Source organism: Myodes glareolus, chromosome 10, assembly GCF_982192425.1.
Source record: "Myodes glareolus chromosome 10, mMyoGla1.1, whole genome shotgun sequence".
In the NCBI taxonomy this organism is placed as follows: Eukaryota; Metazoa; Chordata; class Mammalia; order Rodentia; family Cricetidae; genus Myodes; species Myodes glareolus.
The window spans coordinates 75329412-75352874 of NC_142035.1; the positions used below are offsets into that span (position 1 = coordinate 75329412).

At 40.1% G+C, this 23463-nt stretch overlaps 2 protein-coding genes across 2 annotated transcripts in view; both read left to right on the plus strand.

Annotated features, from left to right (window-relative positions):
* Caprin1 (cell cycle associated protein 1) overlaps positions 1 to 14814 on the plus strand; it is a 33404-nt gene extending 18590 nt beyond the window's left edge. Inside the window, exons 8-19 of the mRNA XM_048443641.3 lie at positions 1323 to 1375; positions 1459 to 1545; positions 2564 to 2719; positions 2804 to 2912; positions 4519 to 4580; positions 5392 to 5502; positions 5621 to 5770; positions 6355 to 6505; positions 10002 to 10196; positions 10951 to 11051; positions 11352 to 11415; positions 12942 to 14814. Coding sequence (XP_048299598.1) covers positions 1323 to 1375; positions 1459 to 1545; positions 2564 to 2719; positions 2804 to 2912; positions 4519 to 4580; positions 5392 to 5502; positions 5621 to 5770; positions 6355 to 6505; positions 10002 to 10196; positions 10951 to 11051; positions 11352 to 11415; positions 12942 to 13006 — 1304 coding nt within the window. The 3' untranslated portion in view covers positions 13007 to 14814. The remainder of the gene's footprint in view (positions 1 to 1322; positions 1376 to 1458; positions 1546 to 2563; positions 2720 to 2803; positions 2913 to 4518; positions 4581 to 5391; positions 5503 to 5620; positions 5771 to 6354; positions 6506 to 10001; positions 10197 to 10950; positions 11052 to 11351; positions 11416 to 12941) is intronic.
* Positions 14815 to 18591: 3777 nt separating this feature from the next.
* Nat10 (N-acetyltransferase 10) overlaps positions 18592 to 23463 on the plus strand; it is a 42285-nt gene continuing 37413 nt past the window's right edge. The window contains exons 1-3 of the mRNA XM_048443639.3: positions 18592 to 18754; positions 20994 to 21116; positions 21468 to 21559. Of these exons, the coding sequence (XP_048299596.3) occupies positions 21009 to 21116; positions 21468 to 21559 (200 nt within the window). The 5' untranslated portion in view covers positions 18592 to 18754; positions 20994 to 21008. The remainder of the gene's footprint in view (positions 18755 to 20993; positions 21117 to 21467; positions 21560 to 23463) is intronic.

The window sequence follows — 23463 nt, forward strand, 5'->3', positions numbered from 1 at the left end:
GTGCCACCACTACCCAGCAAGACAGGATTTTTGTGATGTTAGTTTTTCTGCTTTTATTACTAAATTTTATTGTTCTTTTTTTTTTTCTTCAGATAGTCTTAATATATAACTTCTACTGGTCTGGAACTCCTAGATATCTGCCTGCCTTTGTCTCAGTGCAGGGTTTAAAGGTGTGCACCAAACTGGGCATGCTTTGAGGCAGGTGGATCTCTGAGTACAAGGCCAACCTGGTCTACCTAGTGAGTTTCAAGACAGCCAGACCTCCATAGTGAGACCCTGTCTCCAGGTGTGTGTATGTGCATGTTACTCCAGGCCCAATCTAGAAGGTTTTTATTTTTCTTTATGTTCACCCTAGAAGCTACTGTTAACGAATGTAATTCATTCTGGAATTACGTAAAGAAACTGACTGTTGAAAGAAAAGGTATAAGAACTTAACGCTAATATATTTAGATTCCTTGATTATCTGGTGGTAAAGTATTATTTTAGATTAGATTTTTAAGTGGAACTGAATGCGTGAAACAAATTTTCACCTTTTTTTGGTTATCATTTACAGACTTTGTTTTTTTTTTTAAAGGTTTATTTATTTATTATGTATACAGTGTTCTGCCTGCATGTGTGCCTGCAGGCCAGAAGAGAGCACCAGATCTCATTACAGATGGCTGTGAGCCACCATGTGGTTGCTGGGAATTGAACTTGGGACCTCTGGAAGAACAGTCAGAGTGCTCTTAACCTCCAAGCCTTCTCCCCAGCTCCCAGACTTTTTTTTTTTTTTTTAAACGAGCAGTTTTAGATTCATAGTGAAATTAAGCATAAAGTGGTGGTGGTGGGGAGATTTTCTTCCTATTTAAGAACACTGATTGCTTATGCATAGAACCTCTTTGTGGCTTTGGAGCCTGTCCTGGAACTAGCTCTTGTAGACCAGGCTAGCCTCGAACTCACAGCGATCTACCTGCCTCTACGCCACCACCGCCCGGCTCAGGGTTTGATTCTAAACACCCAGAGGATGCTCACAACTGTCTATAACTCCAGTTTAGGGGATCTGCCATCCTTGTCTGGCCTTTGTGGGGACTATAGACAATACATGCAGACAAAAACATCCATATATGTAAAAACAATTTAAATTGCTCTTTCATTCTCCTGCAATTGCATAATTTCTTTACTACAGCAATAGAGGTACATTTGTTGCAATACACAAATATATGTGGCTCCCCTTGGCTTCTTGTACCTTCTGTAGATTAAGATAAGTATATAACAGGTTTCCACCATTATAATTTCACTGACTTATAGAAGTCTCTTTTGTTTCATTTCCTTTTTAATTCTAGAACCTGAACCAACAGAAGAATACACGGAGCAAAGTGAGGTTGAATCAACAGAGGTATAATTTTTTTTTTAATTTAATACTGCTTTTATCCTTCTGTCTTTAAAACAGATATCCTAAACATTGACTTTTCTTTTCAGTATGTCAATCGACAATTCATGGCAGAAACACAGTTCACCAGTGGTGAGAAGGAACAAGTGGATGAGTGGGCAGTTGAAACGGTTGAGGTAAGGATTGTATTATAAGGTTAATGTCATTTGATGTTAGCAATTTTTACCTATATTGAGAATAAATTAGGTTTCTATTTTTTTGTATTATTGGCACATTTAATCTGTCAAAGTACACGGTTTTGCTTTGATTATCTTGTTTTTAAAATTTATTTTTAATATAGAAGAATGTTTTTGCAGTAATGTATGTTTATATACCATATGCCCAATGCCATTCAAAAGCCAGAAGTGGTCACCAGATACCTTGAACTGGAGTTACAGGTGGTTGTTAGTCACTGTATGAGTTCTGGAAATCTAATCATGGTCCATTGGAAGAGCAGTCAGTACTCTTTGTATCTGCGAAATTCTATCTCTAGCCCCCTTATTTGTTTCTTTGATACCATATTGTGCAAAATTTGGGCTCCCACCTCACAAAAAATGTGTGTCGCTATTGTCTTTGACTTTACTTAAAAGCTGTTTCATTACTAGACTTCTATGGATTTCTGTTGTTTCTTGATGTAGTCTCTGATACAAGTCCCATATATGTTTTCATCCCTAGTCCATTAGTCCCCTTCATATTCCTCTATAGTTTAAAATAAAATAGATTGAAAAGTAGTAAACTAAAATACTACATGCTAATTATTTTAAGTTAAGAAAAGTGGAAGCACTATATTCATCCAAAATGTTTATGTGTTGTGTTCTTTTTGAGGAACCTTTTTTTGTAGGGGATGTAGGATGAAAGAGGTTCTCTGAAAGAGCAGTCAACACTCTGCAAACTTAAAAATACTATTTAAGTGTTGGTTTGGACCATGAGGTGCATGGTGGTGGTAGAGAACAGTTTGCAGTTGCTTTCTTCCTCCCTGTGTGTTCTGGGGAATTGAACTCCTGTCCTCAGGTTTGGCTGGGAATGCTTTTTGTCCATTAGCCACCTGTCTGCTCCCACTTTTTTTTTTGGCTAAAGCTTGTTTTCCTCATGACAGTCTAGTGTTTGGGAAACAGCTGTGAAGATGCTGGAGTCCTTTTTCCTCTCTTATTTTAGGTGGTAAACTCACTCCAGCAGCAGCCTCAGGCTGCATCTCCGTCAGTACCAGAACCCCACTCTTTGACTCCAGTGGCTCAGTCAGATCCACTTGTGAGACGGCAGCGAGTACAAGATCTAATGGCCCAAATGCAGGGGCCCTATAATTTCATACAGGTAAGTGTATTTTAGGAAAGTGCTGTTGACAGTAACTTTAGATGTATATTGTTTGACGTAATTCAATTATATTCTGACTTGTAGGATTCAATGTTGGATTTTGAAAATCAGACGCTTGATCCTGCTATAGTTTCAGCACAACCCATGAACCCTACTCAAAACATGGAAATGCCTCAGCTTGTTTGCCCTCCTGGTTAGTAATGATGATTTAAAAATAGTTCATTTTTAGAGAATATATGCCTCTGTGTGTGCACATGTATGCATGTGTTTGCACATGCGGTGTTATATGTATGTTGTCCCAACTGTTGGTTCCTCAGGAACCAATTGAGGTCATCAGGTTTGGTGGGACAAGTTGCCTTTTTTTTTTCTTAAAACCATATGAACCATCTTATCAGCCACCAAAGTCTGTCTTTTAACTATTCCTAAACCTTCAATGATTTTTTTTTAAGAGAGGAAATAAATTCAAGACCCAGTACTGATTGCAGAATAAAGTTAATTTTGCCCTTTGTAATGCTTTTATTTGAGTCCTTTGAGAACTGTTATCCTGTAAGCAGTTAATAACTAGTTCTGCCATTTCTTGTAACACTTGTATTAACACAAACATACAGAACTGATGACTTCACAAATGAAACACAAGAGCTCTTATATTGTTCGGTTTTATTAATATTTGTGTGTGTGGGCGTACACACAATGCTATTGGGCAATATGGAGGTCAGAGGAGAACTTGGAGACAGACCATTTTTTAATTCTATCATGAGAGTTCTAAAGATAAAAAGAACTCAGGTTGTAAGGGATGACAACAATGTTTCTTTTCTATTTGTTTGTTTGTTTATGGTCTTTTGAGACAGGGTTTCTCTTGTAGCTTTGGAGCTGGTTCTGGAGCTTTCTCTGTAGACCAAGCTGGCCTTGAACTCACAGAGGTGCACCAGTACTACCTTGCCAAAAGTGTTTCTTAATCCATTGAACCTTTTGTCAGCCCTTGTCAAAGTCTTGAGTATAAGTAATACTACTTTCTTGTACTACTTTAAAAATTAACATTGTTTTTATTTGTGTATATATGTATGCCAGTGTGTTTGGGTGCCTGCAGAGGTCAGAGAGAGTGTTGGATCTTCTGAAATTGGAGTTGCAGGTGGATATGAGCAACCTGTTGTGGATACTGGAAGCCGAACTCAGGTCCTTTGGAAGAGCAGCAAGTGCTTTACCTGCTGAGCCATCTGTCTCTCCAGGACCAGACCAGGCCACCTGGATGTGAGAATTAGGAAATTGTAACTGCCAGACCTTGTGGGGTTACGCTACTTTCACAGGTGGACTTTCTCAAAAATACTGGCACTGGTTATTTATTATCTGTTACAATGTACCTTCTACTGAACTTTTCTTACTAGCATCTTACTTTGCCAAAGCACAAAACAGATACAACTGTGACACTATAATCTATAATCTCTGCCTTAGTGCTAATTTGAAAGCTGAAATCTTAGTTGTACTTTGCAATTTATTTTGAAAATATTCATTTGATTATAGAAATTTAACCTTAGCACTATGAATAATGTAGGTAAAGTTTAAAAATTGGATTTCCTTTTAAGAAATTTGATTTTAGGGCTGAAGAGATGGCTCAGCGGTTAAGAGCTCTGGCTGCTCTTGCAGAGGTCCTAAGTTCAATTCTCTGCAACCATCTACAATGAGATCTGGTGCCCTCTTCTGGCCTGCAGGCATACATGAACACAGAACACTGTAAACATAATAAATAAATAAAATCTTAAAAAGAAATTTGATTTTATGTAACAATGTTCTTAAATTTGCAGTTCATTCTGAATCTAGACTTGCCCAACCTAATCAAGTTCCTGTACAACCAGAAGCTACACAGGTAAGAATGGATAAGTAGTTTCATTTATGTTCTTTTTTTACTTGATCACTTTTCAAGTGTTCTGTTAAAGATTGATTGGCAATAGGTAGTTACTAGAATTTATTTCCATGCTTATATTTGTTTTTGTTTTGGTGACTTTAAAATATTTTAATTATTCACACATTAGGACCTTGCCTTAAAAGTTATTTTACACTGATAATTGCATATGTAATAGCATTAAAGGGAAATAAATGTCTTTAAAACTGTTGAGAGGTTGTGTTGGCACACACCTTTAATTCCAGTACTCAGGGTGAAGAGTCAGGTGGATCTCTGAGCTTGAGGCTAGCTTAGTCTACAGAGTGAGTTCAAGACACTCAGGACCATGCAGAGAAAGTGTTTCTGTCTTGAGGAAAACAAAACAAAACAAAAAAAAAACAACAAAAAATCCAGAATAAAGTAAATCACAGCCAGTTAATTACTTAAACTAATTTAAACTTTAAGATTTAAATATCAGTATAGTTTGCAGTTGTTACATGTTTAATTCATTTTGAAATAGTCTCAATATGTAGCCCTGATTGACCTGGACCTTGCTATGTAGAACTTGAAGTCACAGAGATTTCTTTGCCTCTGCCTCCCCCAGTACTGGGATTAAAGGTGTGTTACCTATCTAGCCATATGTCATAAAGTCTATAGTCTCAAAATACAGAGGTAAATTCTCTTTATCTTAACAGACATATCTTTTTCTTTGAATCTGTATTAGAGTTAGTATAATTTTTTAAATGATCAATTTTGTTAGAAGAAAATAAGGTTTGAGATTATTATTCTTGTATAGGTTCCTTTGGTTTCATCCACAAGTGAGGGGTATACAGCGTCTCAACCCTTGTACCAGCCTTCGCATGCTGCAGAGCAGCGGCCACAAAAGGAGCCAATGGATCAGATTCAGGCAAGTTCTGTTATCAAGCCTGACCAGGCATGGTACTTAAACTATAAATGCAGTGATTCTTTTGTGTCCTATTTTGTGTTAGTTTACCATTAAAGTAGTTTCTTCACTTTGTGTTTAGGCAACAATATCTTTAAATACAGACCAGACTACAGCCTCATCATCCCTTCCTGCTGCTTCTCAGCCTCAAGTGTTCCAGACTGGGACAAGTAAACCTTTGCATAGCAGTGGAATAAATGTAAATGCCGCTCCATTCCAATCCATGCAAACGGTGAGCAGTTAACACTGTTTAATGTGTACTATGAGTAACCTTGTATCTATGATTGTATGTTACTGACCACTAGACTTCTCAGTGATGAGTTTTAGCCTTATGAGTCACTCATGTAAAATTTTTAGCTTTCCTCCAAAGGTTAAAAGATCTAGTTTAAACAAAACAAACAGGCCAGAGAGATGAATCAATAGGTAAAGTCCTTGTTGCCAAGCCTTATATTCTGAGTTTAATCCCTGGAACTCAAATGGGAGAATAAGTTATGAAAGTTGCCCTCTGACCTCCACATGTGTAGTTCATACACATAAACACATATACTAACTCTTTAAATCAAAATAAAAGAGTGTTGTATAATATTTGTGGACTTAGAAACTAGATGTGGAACTGTTGGCATCTTTGCTCTTTATTTTGCTGGAATGTTTGAAAGTAGAATTTAGATGTTATGTTTCACTGATTCATCAGTAATTATTTTTAAATTATAATAATTACTAGAAAATACTATAATCTGAAATAGGGTTATATTAGTGTCAGCGGAATTGCTGAAGTATTAAACACTTACAATTTTTTTCTTATTTGATTTGCTACAGGTGTTCAATATGAATGCCCCTGTTCCTCCTGTTAATGAACCAGAAACCTTGAAACAACAGAATCAGTACCAGGCTAGTTATAATCAGAGTTTTCCCAGTCAGCCTCACCAAGTGGAGCAAACAGAGCTTCAACAAGATCAACTGCAAACGGGTAAGAAGGGCGGGGTGACTTTTTATGGTTTTGTTGTTGTCCATGCAGGTCCGTTGTGTCGTGCCCGTGTCCCCCGTCCCCCCCCCCCCCCCCCCACACACACACAGGGTTTCTCTCTGACAGCTCCTTTTGTAGGCCAGGCTGGCTTGAAAATCATAGATCCGTCTTCCTCTGCCTCCCTGGGATTAAAGGCGTGCACCACCACCACCCAGCCTAGGATGAGTTCTCAGTCTTTTATTTTTTTTGATAAGATGAAAGGGTTAATGTACACATACATTTAAAATCTTGTTTAAAAGTAGCACTTTAATTTGTTGACGTGCACACATGTTCACACACACGTGTGTGGTGGCGCCTAGAGGACAACTTTGGAGACAGTTCTCTACTTGCACATCAGTGTGGGCCTCATGCTTGCAGGGCAGATACTTTCCTCACCGAGCCATCCCACCAGCCTGCAGTAACTACAGTGAGCTCCTCGTTCCTTTGTTCTTCTTGGTTTTTGTCTTCTTTCAGTTTTGTATGCAAATGTTACCTCATGAGCACTTTCTTTCCTTCATCACTGTCATTTCAGATATAATTCTCCATCATCTTTTAATTGAGTAGTAAAACTTGTAAGTAGACAAGACTGTGTGTTGGTAATTTAAACCCCTTGTGTATGGAAAATTACCTGGTGTGTTCTAGGCCTGGTATTAATTTGAATAAAATCTAATTAATAGTTTGTTTTTCCATGAAAAAAAGTACCGGGAAAGAATCTTTGTTTCTTATCTTTTAAGACAGGATTTGCCTGTGCTTGGAACTTGCTTTGTCGAACAGACTAGCCTGTAATAAACAGATAAGCATGTCTCTGCTTTCTGAATTCTGGATCGAAAGGCATGTGCCACTGTGCCTGGCTTGGTTTTTCCCTTTATATATGCCACATTTTAAATAAATAGGAATTCTGCTGCACTGAAATAAAGACTTTTGTGTTTTCTCTTCTTCTTCTTCTTCTCCTCCTCCTCCTCCTCCTCCTCTTCTCCCCCCCCCCCTCGTCTCTCTTGTTTCTTTCCTGGCATGGCAACACATGCCTTAATCCCAGTATTCAGAAGGCAGATGCGGGAGGATCTCTTGATTTTGAGGCTAGCCTGGACTGCTAGTTTCTGGCTAGCCAGGGCATGTATAGTGAGATACTTTCTCCAAAAAAAAAAAAAGGTGATTTATTAGCATTAGGTATTTGACTTATATTAAGTTTTTTATTTCTTTGTTTCTGTAGGCCAACCAAAGTTTCCCTTCCCTCTTCTACTTTCAATCACTCCCCTCTACCCCAACTCCTCATCTACTCCTCTTTCTCTTCAGATAGGGACAAGTCAGCCATGATGACAACCAGCCATGGTATATTAAGTTGTACCGAGACTAGGCACCTCCTCTTCTATTAAGGCTAAGTAAGGCAATCCCGGTAGGAGGAATAGGTTACAAAAGCTGACAACAGAATCAAAGTTGTTCTCACTGTTAGGAATCCCACAAGAAGACGAAGTTACACAGTTGTAATGCACACACACAGCCAGTGTTGGCCCCGTGCAGTCTTCCTGGTTGGTGGTTCAGTCTCTTTATGCCCAGGTTAATTGATTCTGTGGATTTTCTCATGGTGCCTATAACCCTACTGTCTCCTACAATCCTTTTCACCCCTTCCTTCTTCCTGATTTCCCTGGGCTCCTACAGTCTTTAACTGTAGGTCTCTGCATCTATTTCCATCAGGTGCTGGGTGAAGACTTTCTGACAGTTGGCATAGGCACCAATCTATGAGTATAGCAGAATATTGTTTTTTTGTGTCTGGGTGTTTTATTTGCATGTCTATCCACCATGTTTGCTGGAGGAGGCCAGAATAGGGTTTTGGATTCTTGGAGTCACAGATGGGTGTGAGCCTCCCTTTGGGTGGGGGGGCCTCTGTGGGTGCTGACAATTGACTCAAGTCCCCTGGAAGAGCAGCCAGTGCTCCTAACTGCGGAGCCATCTCTAGAATGACAGTGAAATTCTTAATGATAAGCCATATGGGGATGGCACATGCCTTTGCCCAGCACTCTGGGTGTCATAGGCAGATCTGAGTTCAAGGCCTTCTTGGCCTACAGAGAGTTCCAGGACAGCCAGGACTGTTGTTAAACAGAGAAACCCTTTCTTGTAAAACCAAAAGGGAGAAACATGAGGACTGATGGTAGGTGTGATGGTACATACTTGTTTTAATCTAGTCCTTGAGAAACTGAGGCACAAGAGTTCAAGGCCAGCCTCGGCTATGTAGTGAGACTTGTCTAAGGACAACAGCAGAAATATTTGAAAAATCATTCATTTTTACTGTTATTTATAAGCATATTAGTGAGCCTTTTTTAAATATAATTGTAATTTGAACCTGGCATTTGCTTGAAATTTTTATGTTGAATATAATCAAAGATAATCTGTACAGAAAACTTCTATCATAAATATTATATAGTTCAGGAGTTCAGGTAGCTGGGAAGAAGTCATGAGTGTTTATTTTTCTCTGATTAGGCATTTTCTGCCTTTTTTTCATGACAAAAAAAAAAGGCAGCCCTGTCTGGATTCCTTGGGGTGGGTGGGTGGGTGAGTGAATACATGGGTTAAATTTCTAGGAATTGTTGTTGTTTGTTGTTGTTGCGGGTACTGGTCATTATTCCTTGTGTGGGAACAGCTTTTGGTTGTCTTACTTTCCTCATCTTCCAAAGGTACATAGAAATACTTTTCCTCTCCTGTGAGTTACAAACACTGGAATAATAATTAAATAATGTGTATTGGTATCTAATGTTTGTCTTTTCTTTTGTTTAACTCTGCTCATTATAGAGGGGGGTGGGAAAGGGTGGGTGGGTGGGTAGGAGGTTGCAAAGTAATATGTTTTTAGGTCCATCCCTTCTGATAGATTGAATGCCAGTGTAAGTACCATTAGATGTTTTCTAAGATGGCTGTATTTGTCATTTTAGATAGGCGCCAAAGGCTGTATGTTGAAAGCTTCTAATGTTTCAGATACAAAATTGACAGCATTTTTCTATGTAGCCATTTAGGTATGAATATGGTTTGTATGTTTCAAGTGTCTAGGAATTAAGAAACTATAAGAAAATTACATAACTAAGGAGCTTTATAATGAAAAGCAATGATATAATATTTCATCATTAATTTTGTGGATTAAATGGAGTCTAATTTTGCTAAAAGGCTAGTAACTTTTAGAAGATATTAATAATATAGAGTCTTTTTCAGTTGTATGTGTGGAAGAATGGTATTGTAAGCTGTGCTTTCAAATAGAATTTAGAATTTAGAATCCTAGAATTTAGGAAAATGACCCTATAGTGTCATCTTACAGGTGGGTAGGGAGAAATCAGAAGATAATTTCCTATTAATCGGCAAATTTATTCAAATAATTGACCTTTAAGAATGAAGTGTAGAAGATTTTGTATAATTCAGAAACCGTGGGAGAAACAATTCTAGTGAACTCAGTTCATGTATGTACATTTTTCTTTAACAGTGGTTGGCACTTACCATGCTTCCCAGGACCAGCCCCATCAAGTGCCTGGCAACCACCAGCAGCCCCCCCAGCAGAACTCTGGGTTTCCACGTAGCAGTCAGCCTTACTACAACAGTCGTGGAGTGTCCCGAGGAGGATCTCGTGGTGCCAGAGGCTTAATGAATGGATACAGGGGTCCTGCCAATGGATTTAGAGGTAAACAAAGAAAGCAACTTCTGATTACCTTTTGCAGTTTCAACTCTTTTCTCATTTGTAAAATAGGTAAAGATTTGTCTCATGATTTTTAGGAAAGAATTACCTGTCTGTATTAGATCTTTAATGTGTAATTTAAACATTTGAAGTGTGTGTTGTATGTGCCTGGCTTCAAACTTGAGAACCTCCTGCCTCTGACTTTAGAGTGCTGGGATTAAAGGCATGCACCATCATGCCTGGTTTATATTGACAGGTTTTTTTTGTTTTTGGTGGGGTTTTTTTTTTTGCATTTTATTTATTTGGTTTTTCGATACAGGGTTTCTCTGTAGCTTTGGGGCATATCCTGGAACTAGCTCTGTAGACCAGATTGGCTTCGAACTAGAGATCCGCCTGCCTCTGCCTCCCAGGTGCTGGGATTAAAGGCATGCGCCACCACTGCCTGGTTAACAGTTTTTAAAATGATGAAATTGGGAGAGAAAATAGTGAGTTGTGTTAGATAGATGTGTGTTTATAGTTTAGTCTGAGTTAGCAGTTTGTTTAGGGGTGTGTGTGAGTATGTGTATGTGTGTTCATTCCTGAGCGGGCAGAAAGTACCATCTAAAGCTGGTGGTGCTTAGACATTGATAAACAGATTGGATCAAGACAGGGAATTCAAGAGTTGTTTAATTAAGTAGTGTGGCTTATTTTTATTACCCTTCCTTTTAAGAAAGCAGAGTCTTTGTAATTAAAAGTAAAATTTCCTTGTTCTAAATTTTAGGAGGATATGATGGTTACCGCCCTTCGTTCTCGAATACTCCAAACAGTGGTTACACACAATCTCAGTTCAGTGCTCCCCGGGACTACTCTGGCTACCAGCGGGTATGTAAGCATAGGGTGGATCTCAGTAACTAAGTGATCAGGGATTAATTTTGGAGTATCCAGCATACTTTGCTATAAAAATATTGGCTTTGGCTTTTTTGTTTTGTTTTACAAACATTCGTCTATAACCACTTTATGTAGTTTTCTAAAAGTGGTTTCAAAACAGAACATACAAAAATATGACTGTAATACACTGATGTCTAGAAGAAGTTATGTATTCTGATAGTGTTAACCTATAAGAGTAAATATAGCTATGTAAAATTACTTTTTCTTTTCAGTACTAACTAGCTTGTCTTTTAGGATGGATATCAGCAGAATTTCAAGCGAGGCTCTGGGCAGAGTGGACCACGGGGAGCCCCACGAGGTAATATTTTGTGGTGGTGATCCTAGCTCTTATGTGGAGCTTCTGTTCTGGCCTTGGAAGAACTGTTCATAGTCTGCATGTAGGTTATATGTTAGGAGTGCATTTATCTTTTCCAGACGTGTTGCTAAAGATTAAATGAAATGCTCTGTTTCTAAAATTTCATTTTGAATCCAAATTTTAATTTTTGAGTGACTTTCCCTGTTATTGTCTTGAAAATCAGAACATTTTCTCTGCCTCAGAAAAGTGTTTTCCAACTGGAAATTTATTTTTCAGGTCTTAAACCTGCTAAATGTTTTTAGAAAGTACTTACTGAAACTTTTTGTAAGACATTTTTGGAACGAGATTGAACATTTATATAAATTTATTACCCTCTTTGATTTTTGAAACATGCATATTATATTTTAGGCCCAGAAATCCTTTAATGGCCAGATAAGCCACAAGTATATCTAGAGAACCATTTAGAAGTGACAGACTAATTGTAATTTGACTACTTTTTGGATCAGTGTTAGTGATTTAACTATCAAATGTGTTTAAATAGAACTCCCAAATTCTTAGCAACTTAATTACTTTGGAGTTAAACATTAGAAGTTTATTTTGTTTCAATTGTATTTTAAGTAATGGAAAATAATTTCTCACGTGGGCAGGAAGTTAATCTGTTGATCAATTAATTACAGACAGCATTTCATGTAATCTGAAGTTCTAAATGGTTCTCTGGTTAAAGGAGGTTAAAGAATTAGGTTTCTAACAGTTATTGGCTGGCCATGACATGTATAAAATGTATATTAAGGAAGAATTATAAAGTACTTTAATTTGAATGCTAGTGGCAATTGACCATTGAGGAAGTGCTTTTCAAAAAGTTAAAAGGTCATCTGGGAAATACTGACTTGAAGTATCAAAGGTATTTGCATGTGAATGTGGGTTATGTTCTTCTATCCCACCTTGTAGCATATTCTATGAAAGTTGATTTAACTGATAGATAAAATATCTGTTTTAACAGCATGTAAAAAGTTATTTTACCTGTTATAAGTCAATATACAATTTTGAATGTTATGTAGTTTCTTTTTAACAGTTTAGGTAAAAAGGTCTGTTTTCATTCTGGTGCTTTTATTAATTTTGATAGTATGATGTTCCTTACTATTGAAATGTAAGCTAGCGTGTACATTAGAATGTAAGCTCCATGAGAGCAGGTACCTTGTCTGTCTTCACTGCTGTATCTATTCCCAACGCCTCATGACAGTGCCTGGCACATAGTAGGCACTCAATAAATACTTGTTGAATGAATGAATGAATGAGTACTGGTGGAATACTCCATTAGCTCTACTCTTCTTTTAGCTAGAGAACATGAGCAAATTTGCGAATGACAACTTCCAGGACAGGTGAAACTTGAACGCTGAAGAATTGGCCTCTTAGGCCTAATAATGTGCTGACAAGCTGCCCACATGCTTCTTGACTTCAGATGAAAGTCTGCTTGAAGGCAAAACAAATAATACTTGAAAGAAAAATCAAATGCCATTTTTGTCTTCTAGGTCGTGGAGGGCCCCCAAGACCCAACAGAGGGATGCCGCAAATGAACACTCAGCAAGTGAATTAATGTGATTCACAGGATTATGTTTAATCGCCAAAAACACACTGGCCAGTGTACCATAATATGTTACCAGAAGAGTTATTATCTATTTGTTCTCCCTTTCAGGAAACTGATTGTAAAGGGACTGTTCATCCCATAAAGACAGGACTACAATTGTCAGCTTTATATTCCCTGGATATGGAAGGAAACAATTTTTACTCTGCATGTTCTGTCCTAAGCGTCATCTTGAGCCTTGCACACAATACTCAGATTTCTCACCCTTGCTTAGGAGTAAAACATTATATTCTTACGGGGTGATAATATCTCCACAGTTATTTGAAGTGGCTTGGGGGGAAAAAAGCAAGTTTGGCTTTTCGATATTGGATAAAATCTACAATCAGCCCTAGAATTAGTCACTGGTAATCGACAAAGTTAAAGCATTTTCCTTGAAAGGAAGATGAAAGGCGTGGAGTGTGGTTTGGCAAAGCAACTACATTTCACAGCTTGTCCCGTTAAATCGGAGCACCGACTGATTAGAAGCATACCAAATTACGCTTGGGTCCTTAATCACACAAGTGAGGCTGTCTACCAGCCTTGCCTCAGCACTAGTCACCTGGCCAGACGACTGTGATTAAAACACATGGAAATTATTACTTTTCAGTAGTGGATATGGTATAAGTCAAAGCCAAAATGCAAATTGGGCTTAGAGTGGCTCTTCTGGAAAAATATGCAACAAATACGGGGTATGATCTGGATGGGATGCTTCTGTACTCAATGTGAACTATTTAGATACCTTTTGAACACTTAACAGTTTCTCGGAAACAGTGACTTAATGAGGATTGGTACTGCTTGTCATTCCTCACGATAATGTGCATTGTCATCACTAATCCTTGGATCTTGTTGTATTGTTACCTAAATTGGTATAGGTACTGATGAAAATCTCTAATGGATGGATAATCATAACACTTTTGGTCACATGTTTTTCTCCTGCAGCCTGAAAGTTCTTAAAAGAAAAAGATAAAATGCCTGCTGCTACCACCCTTTTAAAATTGCTATCTTTTGAAAAGCACCAGTATGTGTTTTAGATCAGTTTCCCTATTTTAGGGAAATGACAAGACAGTAGTTTCAGTTCTGATGGCATAAGCAAAACAAATAAAACATGTTTCTAAAAGTTGTATCTTGAAACACTGGTGTTCAACAACTAGCAGCTGAAGTGATTACCCCAGCCATCATTAGTGTCACAGACATTGTGGTTATATCTGGCAGCTGTTTCTAAAAGAGTTTCACTTTCTTTTGTCTAATTTAACCCTAATTGAATTCTCCTTTTCTTGTGGAGACATTTATGTTCAAAGTGTTGGTTCTTTGCCTTAGATGCATAAGGAGAGTATACAGTTGGATGGAGATGGACGTTTAGCAGTGTTTAGCAGCCATATGTTCTGTGTTGGGTTTTGTGCTAGCAGTTTGAGCACTAGTTCTGTGTGCCTATGAACTTAATGCTGCTTGTTGTCCCCCTCCATTTTACTTCATAGAGAATTCATTCCTCATGTTAAGCAAAGGCTACTAAGTTAATGTTACTTTCTGTACAGAAATTAAAATGTACTTTTAGCCTTTAGCAAACATTTTTTTTTCCCAAGCAGGCAATTAGCTACTCAAAAACAAAACAAAATTATTCTCACATATTCATCATTAGACAACTGGAGTTTTTGCTGGTTTTGTTGCCTACTAAAAATGGTTAGGCTGTTGAACATTCCACATTCAAAAGTTTTGTAGGGTGGTGGATAATGGGGAAGCTTCAATGTTTATTTTAAAATAAATAAAATAAGCTCTCGACTTTTCTCTTGTGTGGTTGTGGTACATCATATTAGAAGGGTATCGGTTTACTTTTGCCAAGAGTATTTAGTCAGCACCTCTCCTTGTGTGCTTTAAATGACATCTGCCTGGGATGTACCACAACCATATGTCAGGTGCATTTTAGTGGGATGCATAAAATATTTATGGACTGTTGGATAATCTCTAGATGATGGGCTTTTGAAGTAATATAGATAACTAAATTTGATATGTGTAGAAAATAATTTCATGATATTTAGAAAGCAAAATCAAAGTAAAATAAGTTCTTCAGTATTGAATTTTAGTTCTGATGTGAATGTGGAGAATGTGTTCTGTTTCAGACTTCTACACATGGTGTAGAGCAGAATATGTACAATGTGTTTGTAGTTTGACCTATTTTTTAAGAGTTGCTTGATCCTTGCAAGACACCATCTAATTAGGTGTTATTGTACCATTAACATGTTCAATGTGTAAAACTTTTTGTGATGTCTGAAGTCCGCCTTTTTTTTTTTAAGGAATGCCTCACTAGACAGAACTACTAAAGTAGTTCCTTTAAGACCTGAGTTTTGATACTCAGTATCTTGTGTAATATGCAAATACTTGTCTAGATGCAGAAGACCTTTGGTCAAACGTGTATTTTAGCAGAGTACAGGGAAATGATTGCCGCACATATCTCTAGTGCAGTAAGAATATAAAAGATCTTGTACATGCACAATTACCAATATGTATATATGCTACATGTATAATGAAAATGCCCCCCCCCCAAAAAAAAATCCAATTAACTCTTAAGGTAGCATGTCATTGGTTACTTTTTGGTTAGGGCTATTTTATTAGCAGCCCCTAAATATTCCTCAAAGAAGAGTTTTTCTTCTTTTGATCATTGTTTCTTGACATTAAAACACATAACCTTACAATGATTGTAGTAAATTAGCTTCTATAGTTCTTTGTCTTCATATATGTACATACACACATGCACTCATACAATGCTATTGTATAGAGATGTCAAGGAGACATGAGAATGTGTGCTTATTCTCAGGTTCATTCACTAAGGTGCTTAGCTGACAACCAATTTATAAGTGCAGAATACAGTTGTGCCAGGCAATTTGTTGTTTGCTATATTTTTGATGGTACATCTGATTAAGGGAAATGACTGAATTCATACCCTTCTTTTCATCCTGGAGCTTCTGAATCTATCCCTTGTGAGTTACTCTTAGTTTTATTGACTATTAGTTCTACTTCAGCCAGTACTGCCTTGAGCTTGTCCCCTTATGGAGTTCATGGGATAGAGCTCTAGGAAAATTGAATCAGGCTTTTTCTTTACTATTTTGAATTTATAAACATCCTGGAAAGACTAGGGAATTTTTATAATTTCATTAGATTAAATTGTTTTAAAACTTAATTGATTATAGTCCTTGAGCAAAGCCTGTGAGTTACATACATCTTAAGGAAAACTTAAATCCTCCTTTAAGAGAAGATAAGATTCTGGTTCTGGTCTTTATTTTTTTCTTTTTTAAAAAAAGAAATCACCAACTAGACTACTGGATGCTTTCAGTCTTGTCCTAGAAGTACTATACATTGCTGAGCTGTTCTGATGCTTACCCATTTTCCTGCAGCTGCGTTGTTCCTTCACTATTGACATTGAAGCAGTTTCTCAGATGCACTCACTTATAGTCAGATTTTGGTGTATTTATTTGTAAGGATTTCCTGTAAGTACTGTATTTCTTTAGGGAGGCAACGTGAACTTTATTAGCACAGTTAGTTGGGCATTATGGTCAGTATTAACAATTCAGTGGTGTCAAAAATAACCAACCTGGACACTGGTGGAGTGGGCCAACTGTGTGGTAAGTGGCATGATTCAACTGGTTAATAAATCTAATGTGGTCTAGTCTGTATGATCTGAAGAGACTTCATTTAAAGAGATGACTGAACTAGGATACATAATGAGGAATGGTAAACTAGACAAGAAAAGCAAGGAGGCCTACGCTTCAGTGACTGCTGTTTGGTGTAAGTGTTAGCAAGAATTGGCTGGTGAAACTCCTCAAGGGCAGTTTTTCTTCCATGTTTTGTTTTTGTCTAACATGTGGAAGATATTAAAGATTTTACAATGGTGTGTGTACTGTTTAGGGGTTGGGGTAGTGGGCCATCCAATAAAACTGCCATTTAAAAGACCCTCACTGCAGTGTTGAGAACAAAAGTTTATGGGTCAATGGAATGTAAGAGGTACATTTCGGTTTTAGCAGCAGAAATTGAGGTGTAAGAGGGCAGTAGTGAAAGGTATCAGGTTCCCTGTCACCACTGAGGAGTATCTTTGGTCAATGGGCTTCATCTCTGGTTATACTTACGAAGGTGACTTAATCCAGTTCCACTGTTTTTATATCATCAGTTCTTTTTAGTTTGTCCAGAAATACCTAAGTTCCAAGCCCCTCAAATTCAAAGCTCATCCTAAAGTACTTGATAGTAGGCCAGCGAGTTGGCTCAGTGTGGCCAAACCTGACCAGAGTTTTGAGTCCTGAGACCCACGTGGTCAAAGGGAGAATCGTCTTCCAAAAATTATCCGCTAACCTCAGGTGTGTATTGCCATGCCCATACTCATCATCTCTCAATAAACATATTTAATAAGGTTTTTGGTTGTCTTAGATATTCCAATCTTGCGGAGTACTCTATGTCAACTGTTTTTAGTCTAACCGCTTGATGGGGGAGGGTGCAGTCATGTAAAATCACATGGTTACATGGCTTTGACAGCTCAGCCACCAAGCACGTGTCCACTTCCTGTTCCCTGCCTCTACATTGTTGACCAGAAATACACAATATTTTACGGCAGTTTCCCGTTTGTGTTGTTAATGGTGGTGTCATCAATTTTGTAGTGGTTAGGAGGTAAGCTCATTTTTGTCGCCAAAATTCTAGTGGGTTCGGTCCACTTCTGCGACATTAGCTAGCCTAACATTTACCCACTTGTTCACTGTAAGTAGAACATTCTTAAGGGTCATTTCAAAATTTGGGGTATTGGTGTGTGTCACAGTATTCTGCCCATTTTATGCAGTTCGGGTAGTTTTATTTTCTCAAACTCATTTAGTACTTACGTATTAAAGGTAAGATCATTTGGTACCTATTAGCAGACTTCTTGTCACGGTAAAATTTTGTTAAGTGAGTCAACGTGTAAGTAGATTTAAAACTGGGGAAGGAATTCGGTTTTGTACATTAGAGCTTACGGTTACGGTTTCCAAAAGTGCGGGGTATATAGAGTCAACGTGTCCTGTGCCCAAAAGAAGACAAATACTTCAGGATTTTTGTGGAGGTGGTTGGACGAGCTTCCTGCAAAAGTGCAGGAAAGATAAATAGTGCCCCGATTGGATTTTCAGAACATTCGGAATGATACGGGTCTGAGAAGAACCTGTAGCACAGCGACCACGGTCGTGGGTACAGTTTACATCTGGTTGGAGGGTCGAATGAGACGTATAAAGAAGCTCCTGGCTTTCATATTCTATTAAAAGTGGGGGTCTATAAAACTGTACTCATGCTTCGAACAGCTGTTGTCTCGTGCACCCAGGCTACAGTGGCGTTCTCTAACACGTACACCAGATGAGTTCGGACACCCGTCGCTAAAGCCAGCTGCAGCGCGCACATATATAAACAATTATTTCCGTCGGCCATAACCAGGTTCTGGGGTCAGATGCAAATCGTATGCAGCATAGCTTCAATGGCGACCGGAAGCTAGTGCGCAGCCTCAGTAGATACCGACGTTATAGCTCTTACGTTAAATATCGCGTCATCACCAAGCGCCGAAGCAAGGGAAGGTCCCATCACACCAGCGGTCCGTCCCTGCCCACTGTTGAGCTTTCCACACGTGCTGTCGGCGTGTCCTCAAGCGCGCAGGTCTCCGGAGCGGCTCGGTGCCCTCACGTATTTGGGCTGTGCGGCTGACCGGATTCGGACGGACTCTGGACGCAGGTACTTTGAGGAAAGGCAGGTACTTTTGAGGAAAGGTGTTCTTTCCGAGCCCACGGGGCTGGGTCGAGGACGAAAGCCCCTGCCTGGACTGAAGCCGGCATCTTTGGGCTGCCTGTCTTCTGGACGCCCAGCAGACAGATTCTCCCGGTCTCGGATACGCAAACATCCTCGGGGCAGGTTTTTTGAGCACTTCCAGGGGTGCGTGACTCCCACACTCAGGGATCTCTCTAATGGGGGGAGTGCAGAGTGGGTGGGTGTCAAAACCGCTTTCCGAGAAACGTGCTCAGTTCCTGGTAGGAATGGTAGATTTTGAACTAAGGCGGGTTAATCCCTAATCTTCTGCTCCGAAGTACTGTAGCGTATCCGTTCGTTGAGTTTCATTCAGGACGACAGACAGTGCATCTCGCCGCGCCTGGCACAGGGTGCTTGCTGTGTGCACAGGAATGGATACAGCGGCGGTTCATCTGGCTCAGTGTTTGTCAACCTTCCGAATGCTGTGTTCCTCAGCCTTAAAATTCTTTTCATTGCCTCTTTATAACTGTAATTTTGCTACTGTTATGAATTGTAAATATCTGAAGTTTCCGATGCGCTTACCGTGAGGGGGTCGCGACCCAGGTTGAGAACCAGTTGATCTAGCTGGTCATGGTGGCCCAAACCTTTAATCTCAGCACTTGAGAGGCAGAGGTGGGAGAATCTCTTAGTTCGAGGCCAGCCTACCTGGTCTACAGAGTAAGTTCCAGGACAACTCCGGCTACACAATGAAACCCTGTCTCAAAAAGCCAAGCAACCAACAGAACAGCTGTGCAGTGTGGTCTCGCTACCACTTGATAAACCATGGCTGGCTGATAGCCACTGGATGCCCATCTGTAGCTGAAGAAAAGAGTGGAGGGGAATGGATGGGATTGGGAGGAAGGAACTGGAAAGAGGGGAGGGAGGGGAAACTTTGGTAGCAAGAGGAGGCATCTCTTCTATTACGGCCGGATGAAGCACTCCGGTGGGATGTCCCAAAAGCAGGCAGCAGAGTCAGAGACAGCCTCTGCTCCCACTGTCAGGAGTACCCCCCAAGAAGACCACACTGCACAGCTGTAAAATGGGCAGAAGGCCTGGGTCAGTCCTGTGCAGGCTTCCTGGTTCTCAGTTCTGTCTCTGAACCCTTGGGAGCCCAGGTTTGCTGGTTCTGTGGGTTACTTGTGATGTCCTTGACACCACTGGGCCCTCCAATCCTCCCTCCCACCCTTGGCAGGATTCTCTGAGCTCTGCCTAAGATTTGACTGTGGGTCTCTGCATCTGTTTGCACCAGCTGCTGGGTGAGTTATCTCTGATGACAGCTGGGCTAGGCACCGATCAGATCAGTTCTGACTGGTCCACATATATGAATATTACAGAAATCAAATCGTAAAAGACAAAGCATCAAAATAAAAACCATTATTTAGAAATTACATTAAATTTTGGGCTTTTTTTGGTCCCCCCCCTTGTGCTATGTATGTGTATCAGAATGGTGTTCACAGTGCTGGAAATGCTGCTTAGATGTTTACTTGCCTAGCATGCCTGAGGCCTCAGGTTTGATTCTCAGCATAGCAGAAACTCTTGTGTGGTGATATACACCTGTACTTTGAGCAGTTTCCTGTAATCCGAGTACTTGGAAAGTGGAGGCAGGAGGATTGGAAGGTTAGGGTCATCAAGTCTATAGAGATGCCATTTTATACCTTAATCATTCTTTCTTTATTTATTTGGTTTTGTTTTTTCAATACAGGGTTTCTCTGTGTCGCTTTGGAGTCTGCCCTGAAGCTCACTGTGTAGACCAGGCTGACCTCAAACTCACAGAGCTCTGTCTTCCTCTGCTTCCCTAGTGCTGGGATTAAGGAGTTGCATCACCACCACCTAGCTTTTATTTATTTTTACCACATGTCCTGACTCCTTTCCCTTTCTTTCTTTGAGACAGGGTCTCCCTGTGTACCCCTGGCTATGGTTAAACTCACTATGTAAACAAAGCTGACTTCCAGCTTACAGAGCCTGCTTCTGCCTCCCCCAGTTTTTCTTCAAATTTCTTGCTTAAGAACACTTGTCTCTTATGCCTTAATTTCCTGATTATAAAACTGAGACCTGTGGAGTTGTTTGAACATTATTGTAATTAAGATTACAAATGTGCCTGGCACAACCCCACAGAAGCCAGCTAGCTGGTGCAACTTACTCGGATGTGCTATTTAGTTCATCTGCATCTCCTTTATTTCTGTTTTAGTGACAGCCTTTCACCATGCATCGGAAAAAGGTGGACAACCGAATTCGGATTCTCATTGAGAATGGCGTAGCTGAACGCCAGAGGTCTCTTTTTGTTGTAGTTGGGGATCGAGGAAAAGATCAGGTAAGACCTGGTAAATGCTTTGTGTTCTGGCAGGTTACCTAGGCCATTTGAGGTTTCAGCACACAGTGCCATTAGGCCCTCTTGGCTGGTAAAGTCCCTAGTGGGATCATTTATTCAGTGCCTGGAAATGGTAAATTTTTTATATTTAGATTTATGAGTGGGTGAGCCAGTATCTTTAGAATGCCGAAATGATGGGCTGACCTTAAGGTTAAGCATATGTGACCTGGCTCCTGGTTTCCATCTGGTTATTTCTTGCCTTGTGACCTTGGTGCTTTTCAAATGAGGTCTTGGGCCTGGCGGTTCTTATGGTGTCTTTGACACTGAGATTCTGTGATTTTTCTTTCTTGGCAGGTGGTTATTCTTCATCATATGTTATCCAAAGCCACTGTGAAGGCTCGGCCCTCAGTCCTCTGGTGCTATAAGAAGGAGCTGGGGTTTAGCAGGTAAGCTTGACCTGGATGTCATCGCCACCTTTCAGTTCCTGCTCTTTAAACTCCAGGAGAAAAGCCCTCGAGAATGTGTGAGGATTACCACTATTGTTCAGGACGTGTTTGCCCTAAAACAGCAGCCTTTGAGTTTCCCAGCCACCCCTTTCCTGTCTGCTTCTGCTTCAGATCATGATGGCACTGCTCATAGACATTCCTAGAGGTTTAATGCCGAAGGGAACAACACTGCTCCCTTTCTCCCCTTCAGAGAGTCCTTAATAGGTTCACTGTTTATTATGCAGTTGGTTATTTTTACACCACCCCCACTGTCTTACCGCTGAGCTCCATGTCCAGACTCCTGGTGATGAGCTGAGGAGATCATTCATTAGCAAGAGCACTTGCTGTGCAGTCCTGTGGACTGCAGTTCAGACCCAGCAGCCTCACCACAAGCCGGGCTTCCTGCAGATGCCTTCAGTTCCTGTGTTCATGTATTCACGCAGGCACAGGTACAGATACACACAAATAAATGAGTCTTTTCAGAAGACGTGCAGGGGCGCTCCAAAGCAAACACACGTGGGTACCTTGGGACTGCTTGGAAATAGCACAGTTCAGGGCCTGAGGGGTTAAGTTTTCAGTTCTGCTTAGGGCTGAGTAATTTGGAGCCTGAGTGCATCTGTTTCTTGTCTTGATCATCTCTCATCTCTAAGAATCTGTGTTATGTCTAAGGGTAATTGTATGGAAGTCAGTCTTTCTCCCAAAACTCTTGTGGAAAGATGCCCCGAAACAGGGCATCTCATAGTAATATGGTTAGTCATGTGGGAGAAACCTGGCAGTTCTCCCATAACTCTGGGGGAGTTTGAGATGGAGTAGGCATTACACCTCTCAGGTACCTGCTTTTGTGGCTCCCCTGAGCTTCCTCAGCCCACCCCCTGAGGTCATCACTTGCCCTACCTACCTAGTACCTGTGGTTGTCCTGATGGTCCTCATTTGGCTTCTTAGCCTCAGATGTGCTCAGCTCTGTTCACTCTCAGGTCCTAGCTCGCCTCTTCTTCCCACACTGCAGCAAGTCTCCCTGCCGGCTCCTGTGCTGAGGCTGCCGTTTCCATCCCCTGACATTGACTGCTGAGATCCCTTGTTTCCTATGTCGGCCACCTCCTTGAAGCTCTCTCCAGCTCTTCTTAATGAGATTCTCCTCTGGTCTGCAGTGTGGATTGATGACCTTTTTTCCTGTCTGGGCAATAAACTTATTTTGTAGATGTTTTCTCTCATCTTGCTGGTTTCTCTTTTACAATCATATTGTGTTTGTGAGTGGTGAGGGAGAGGGAGAGAGGCAGATGTGGGGGCATGCAGTGCCATAGCACACACGTAGAAGTCAGATGACTCCTGCAGGAGCTGGTTCTTCATCTACTGTGGAATCTCTTAAGCCCCTCCACATGAGCAGTGGCTGCTCTTCAGCAGAAAGTGCCGAACCATCTTTCAGACCCCTCCATGCATTTTTAAATGATCGATAATAAAACCAGCTTTGTATGTTAGAATTCTGTTTAAGGCATTTTAACTTTGCTGTTTTTCTCTCTTTCTCTTCTTTTCCTTTTTTTTCCCCTTTTGAACAGAGTTTCCCTGTGTAGCCCTGGCTGTCCTGGAACTTGCTCTATAGACCAGGCTGACCTTGAACTCACAGAGATCCACCTGCCTCTGCCTGTGCTGGGAATAAGGGCAGTCACCACTGCATGACTGATTCTGTGTTTTTTTTGTTTAGTAAATAAGAGATTGATGTGGAATCAGATAGCACTCAGTATTCTGTGCAGATTTTCTTTTCCAATTTAACTTACCTGGTTTCGCGTTTTATAATTGTTCTGTGGCCACCGTCTTTGTGGTAGTGACTCTCGTGGCTCTTGTGTGTAATGCCAGCACTCAGGAGGCTG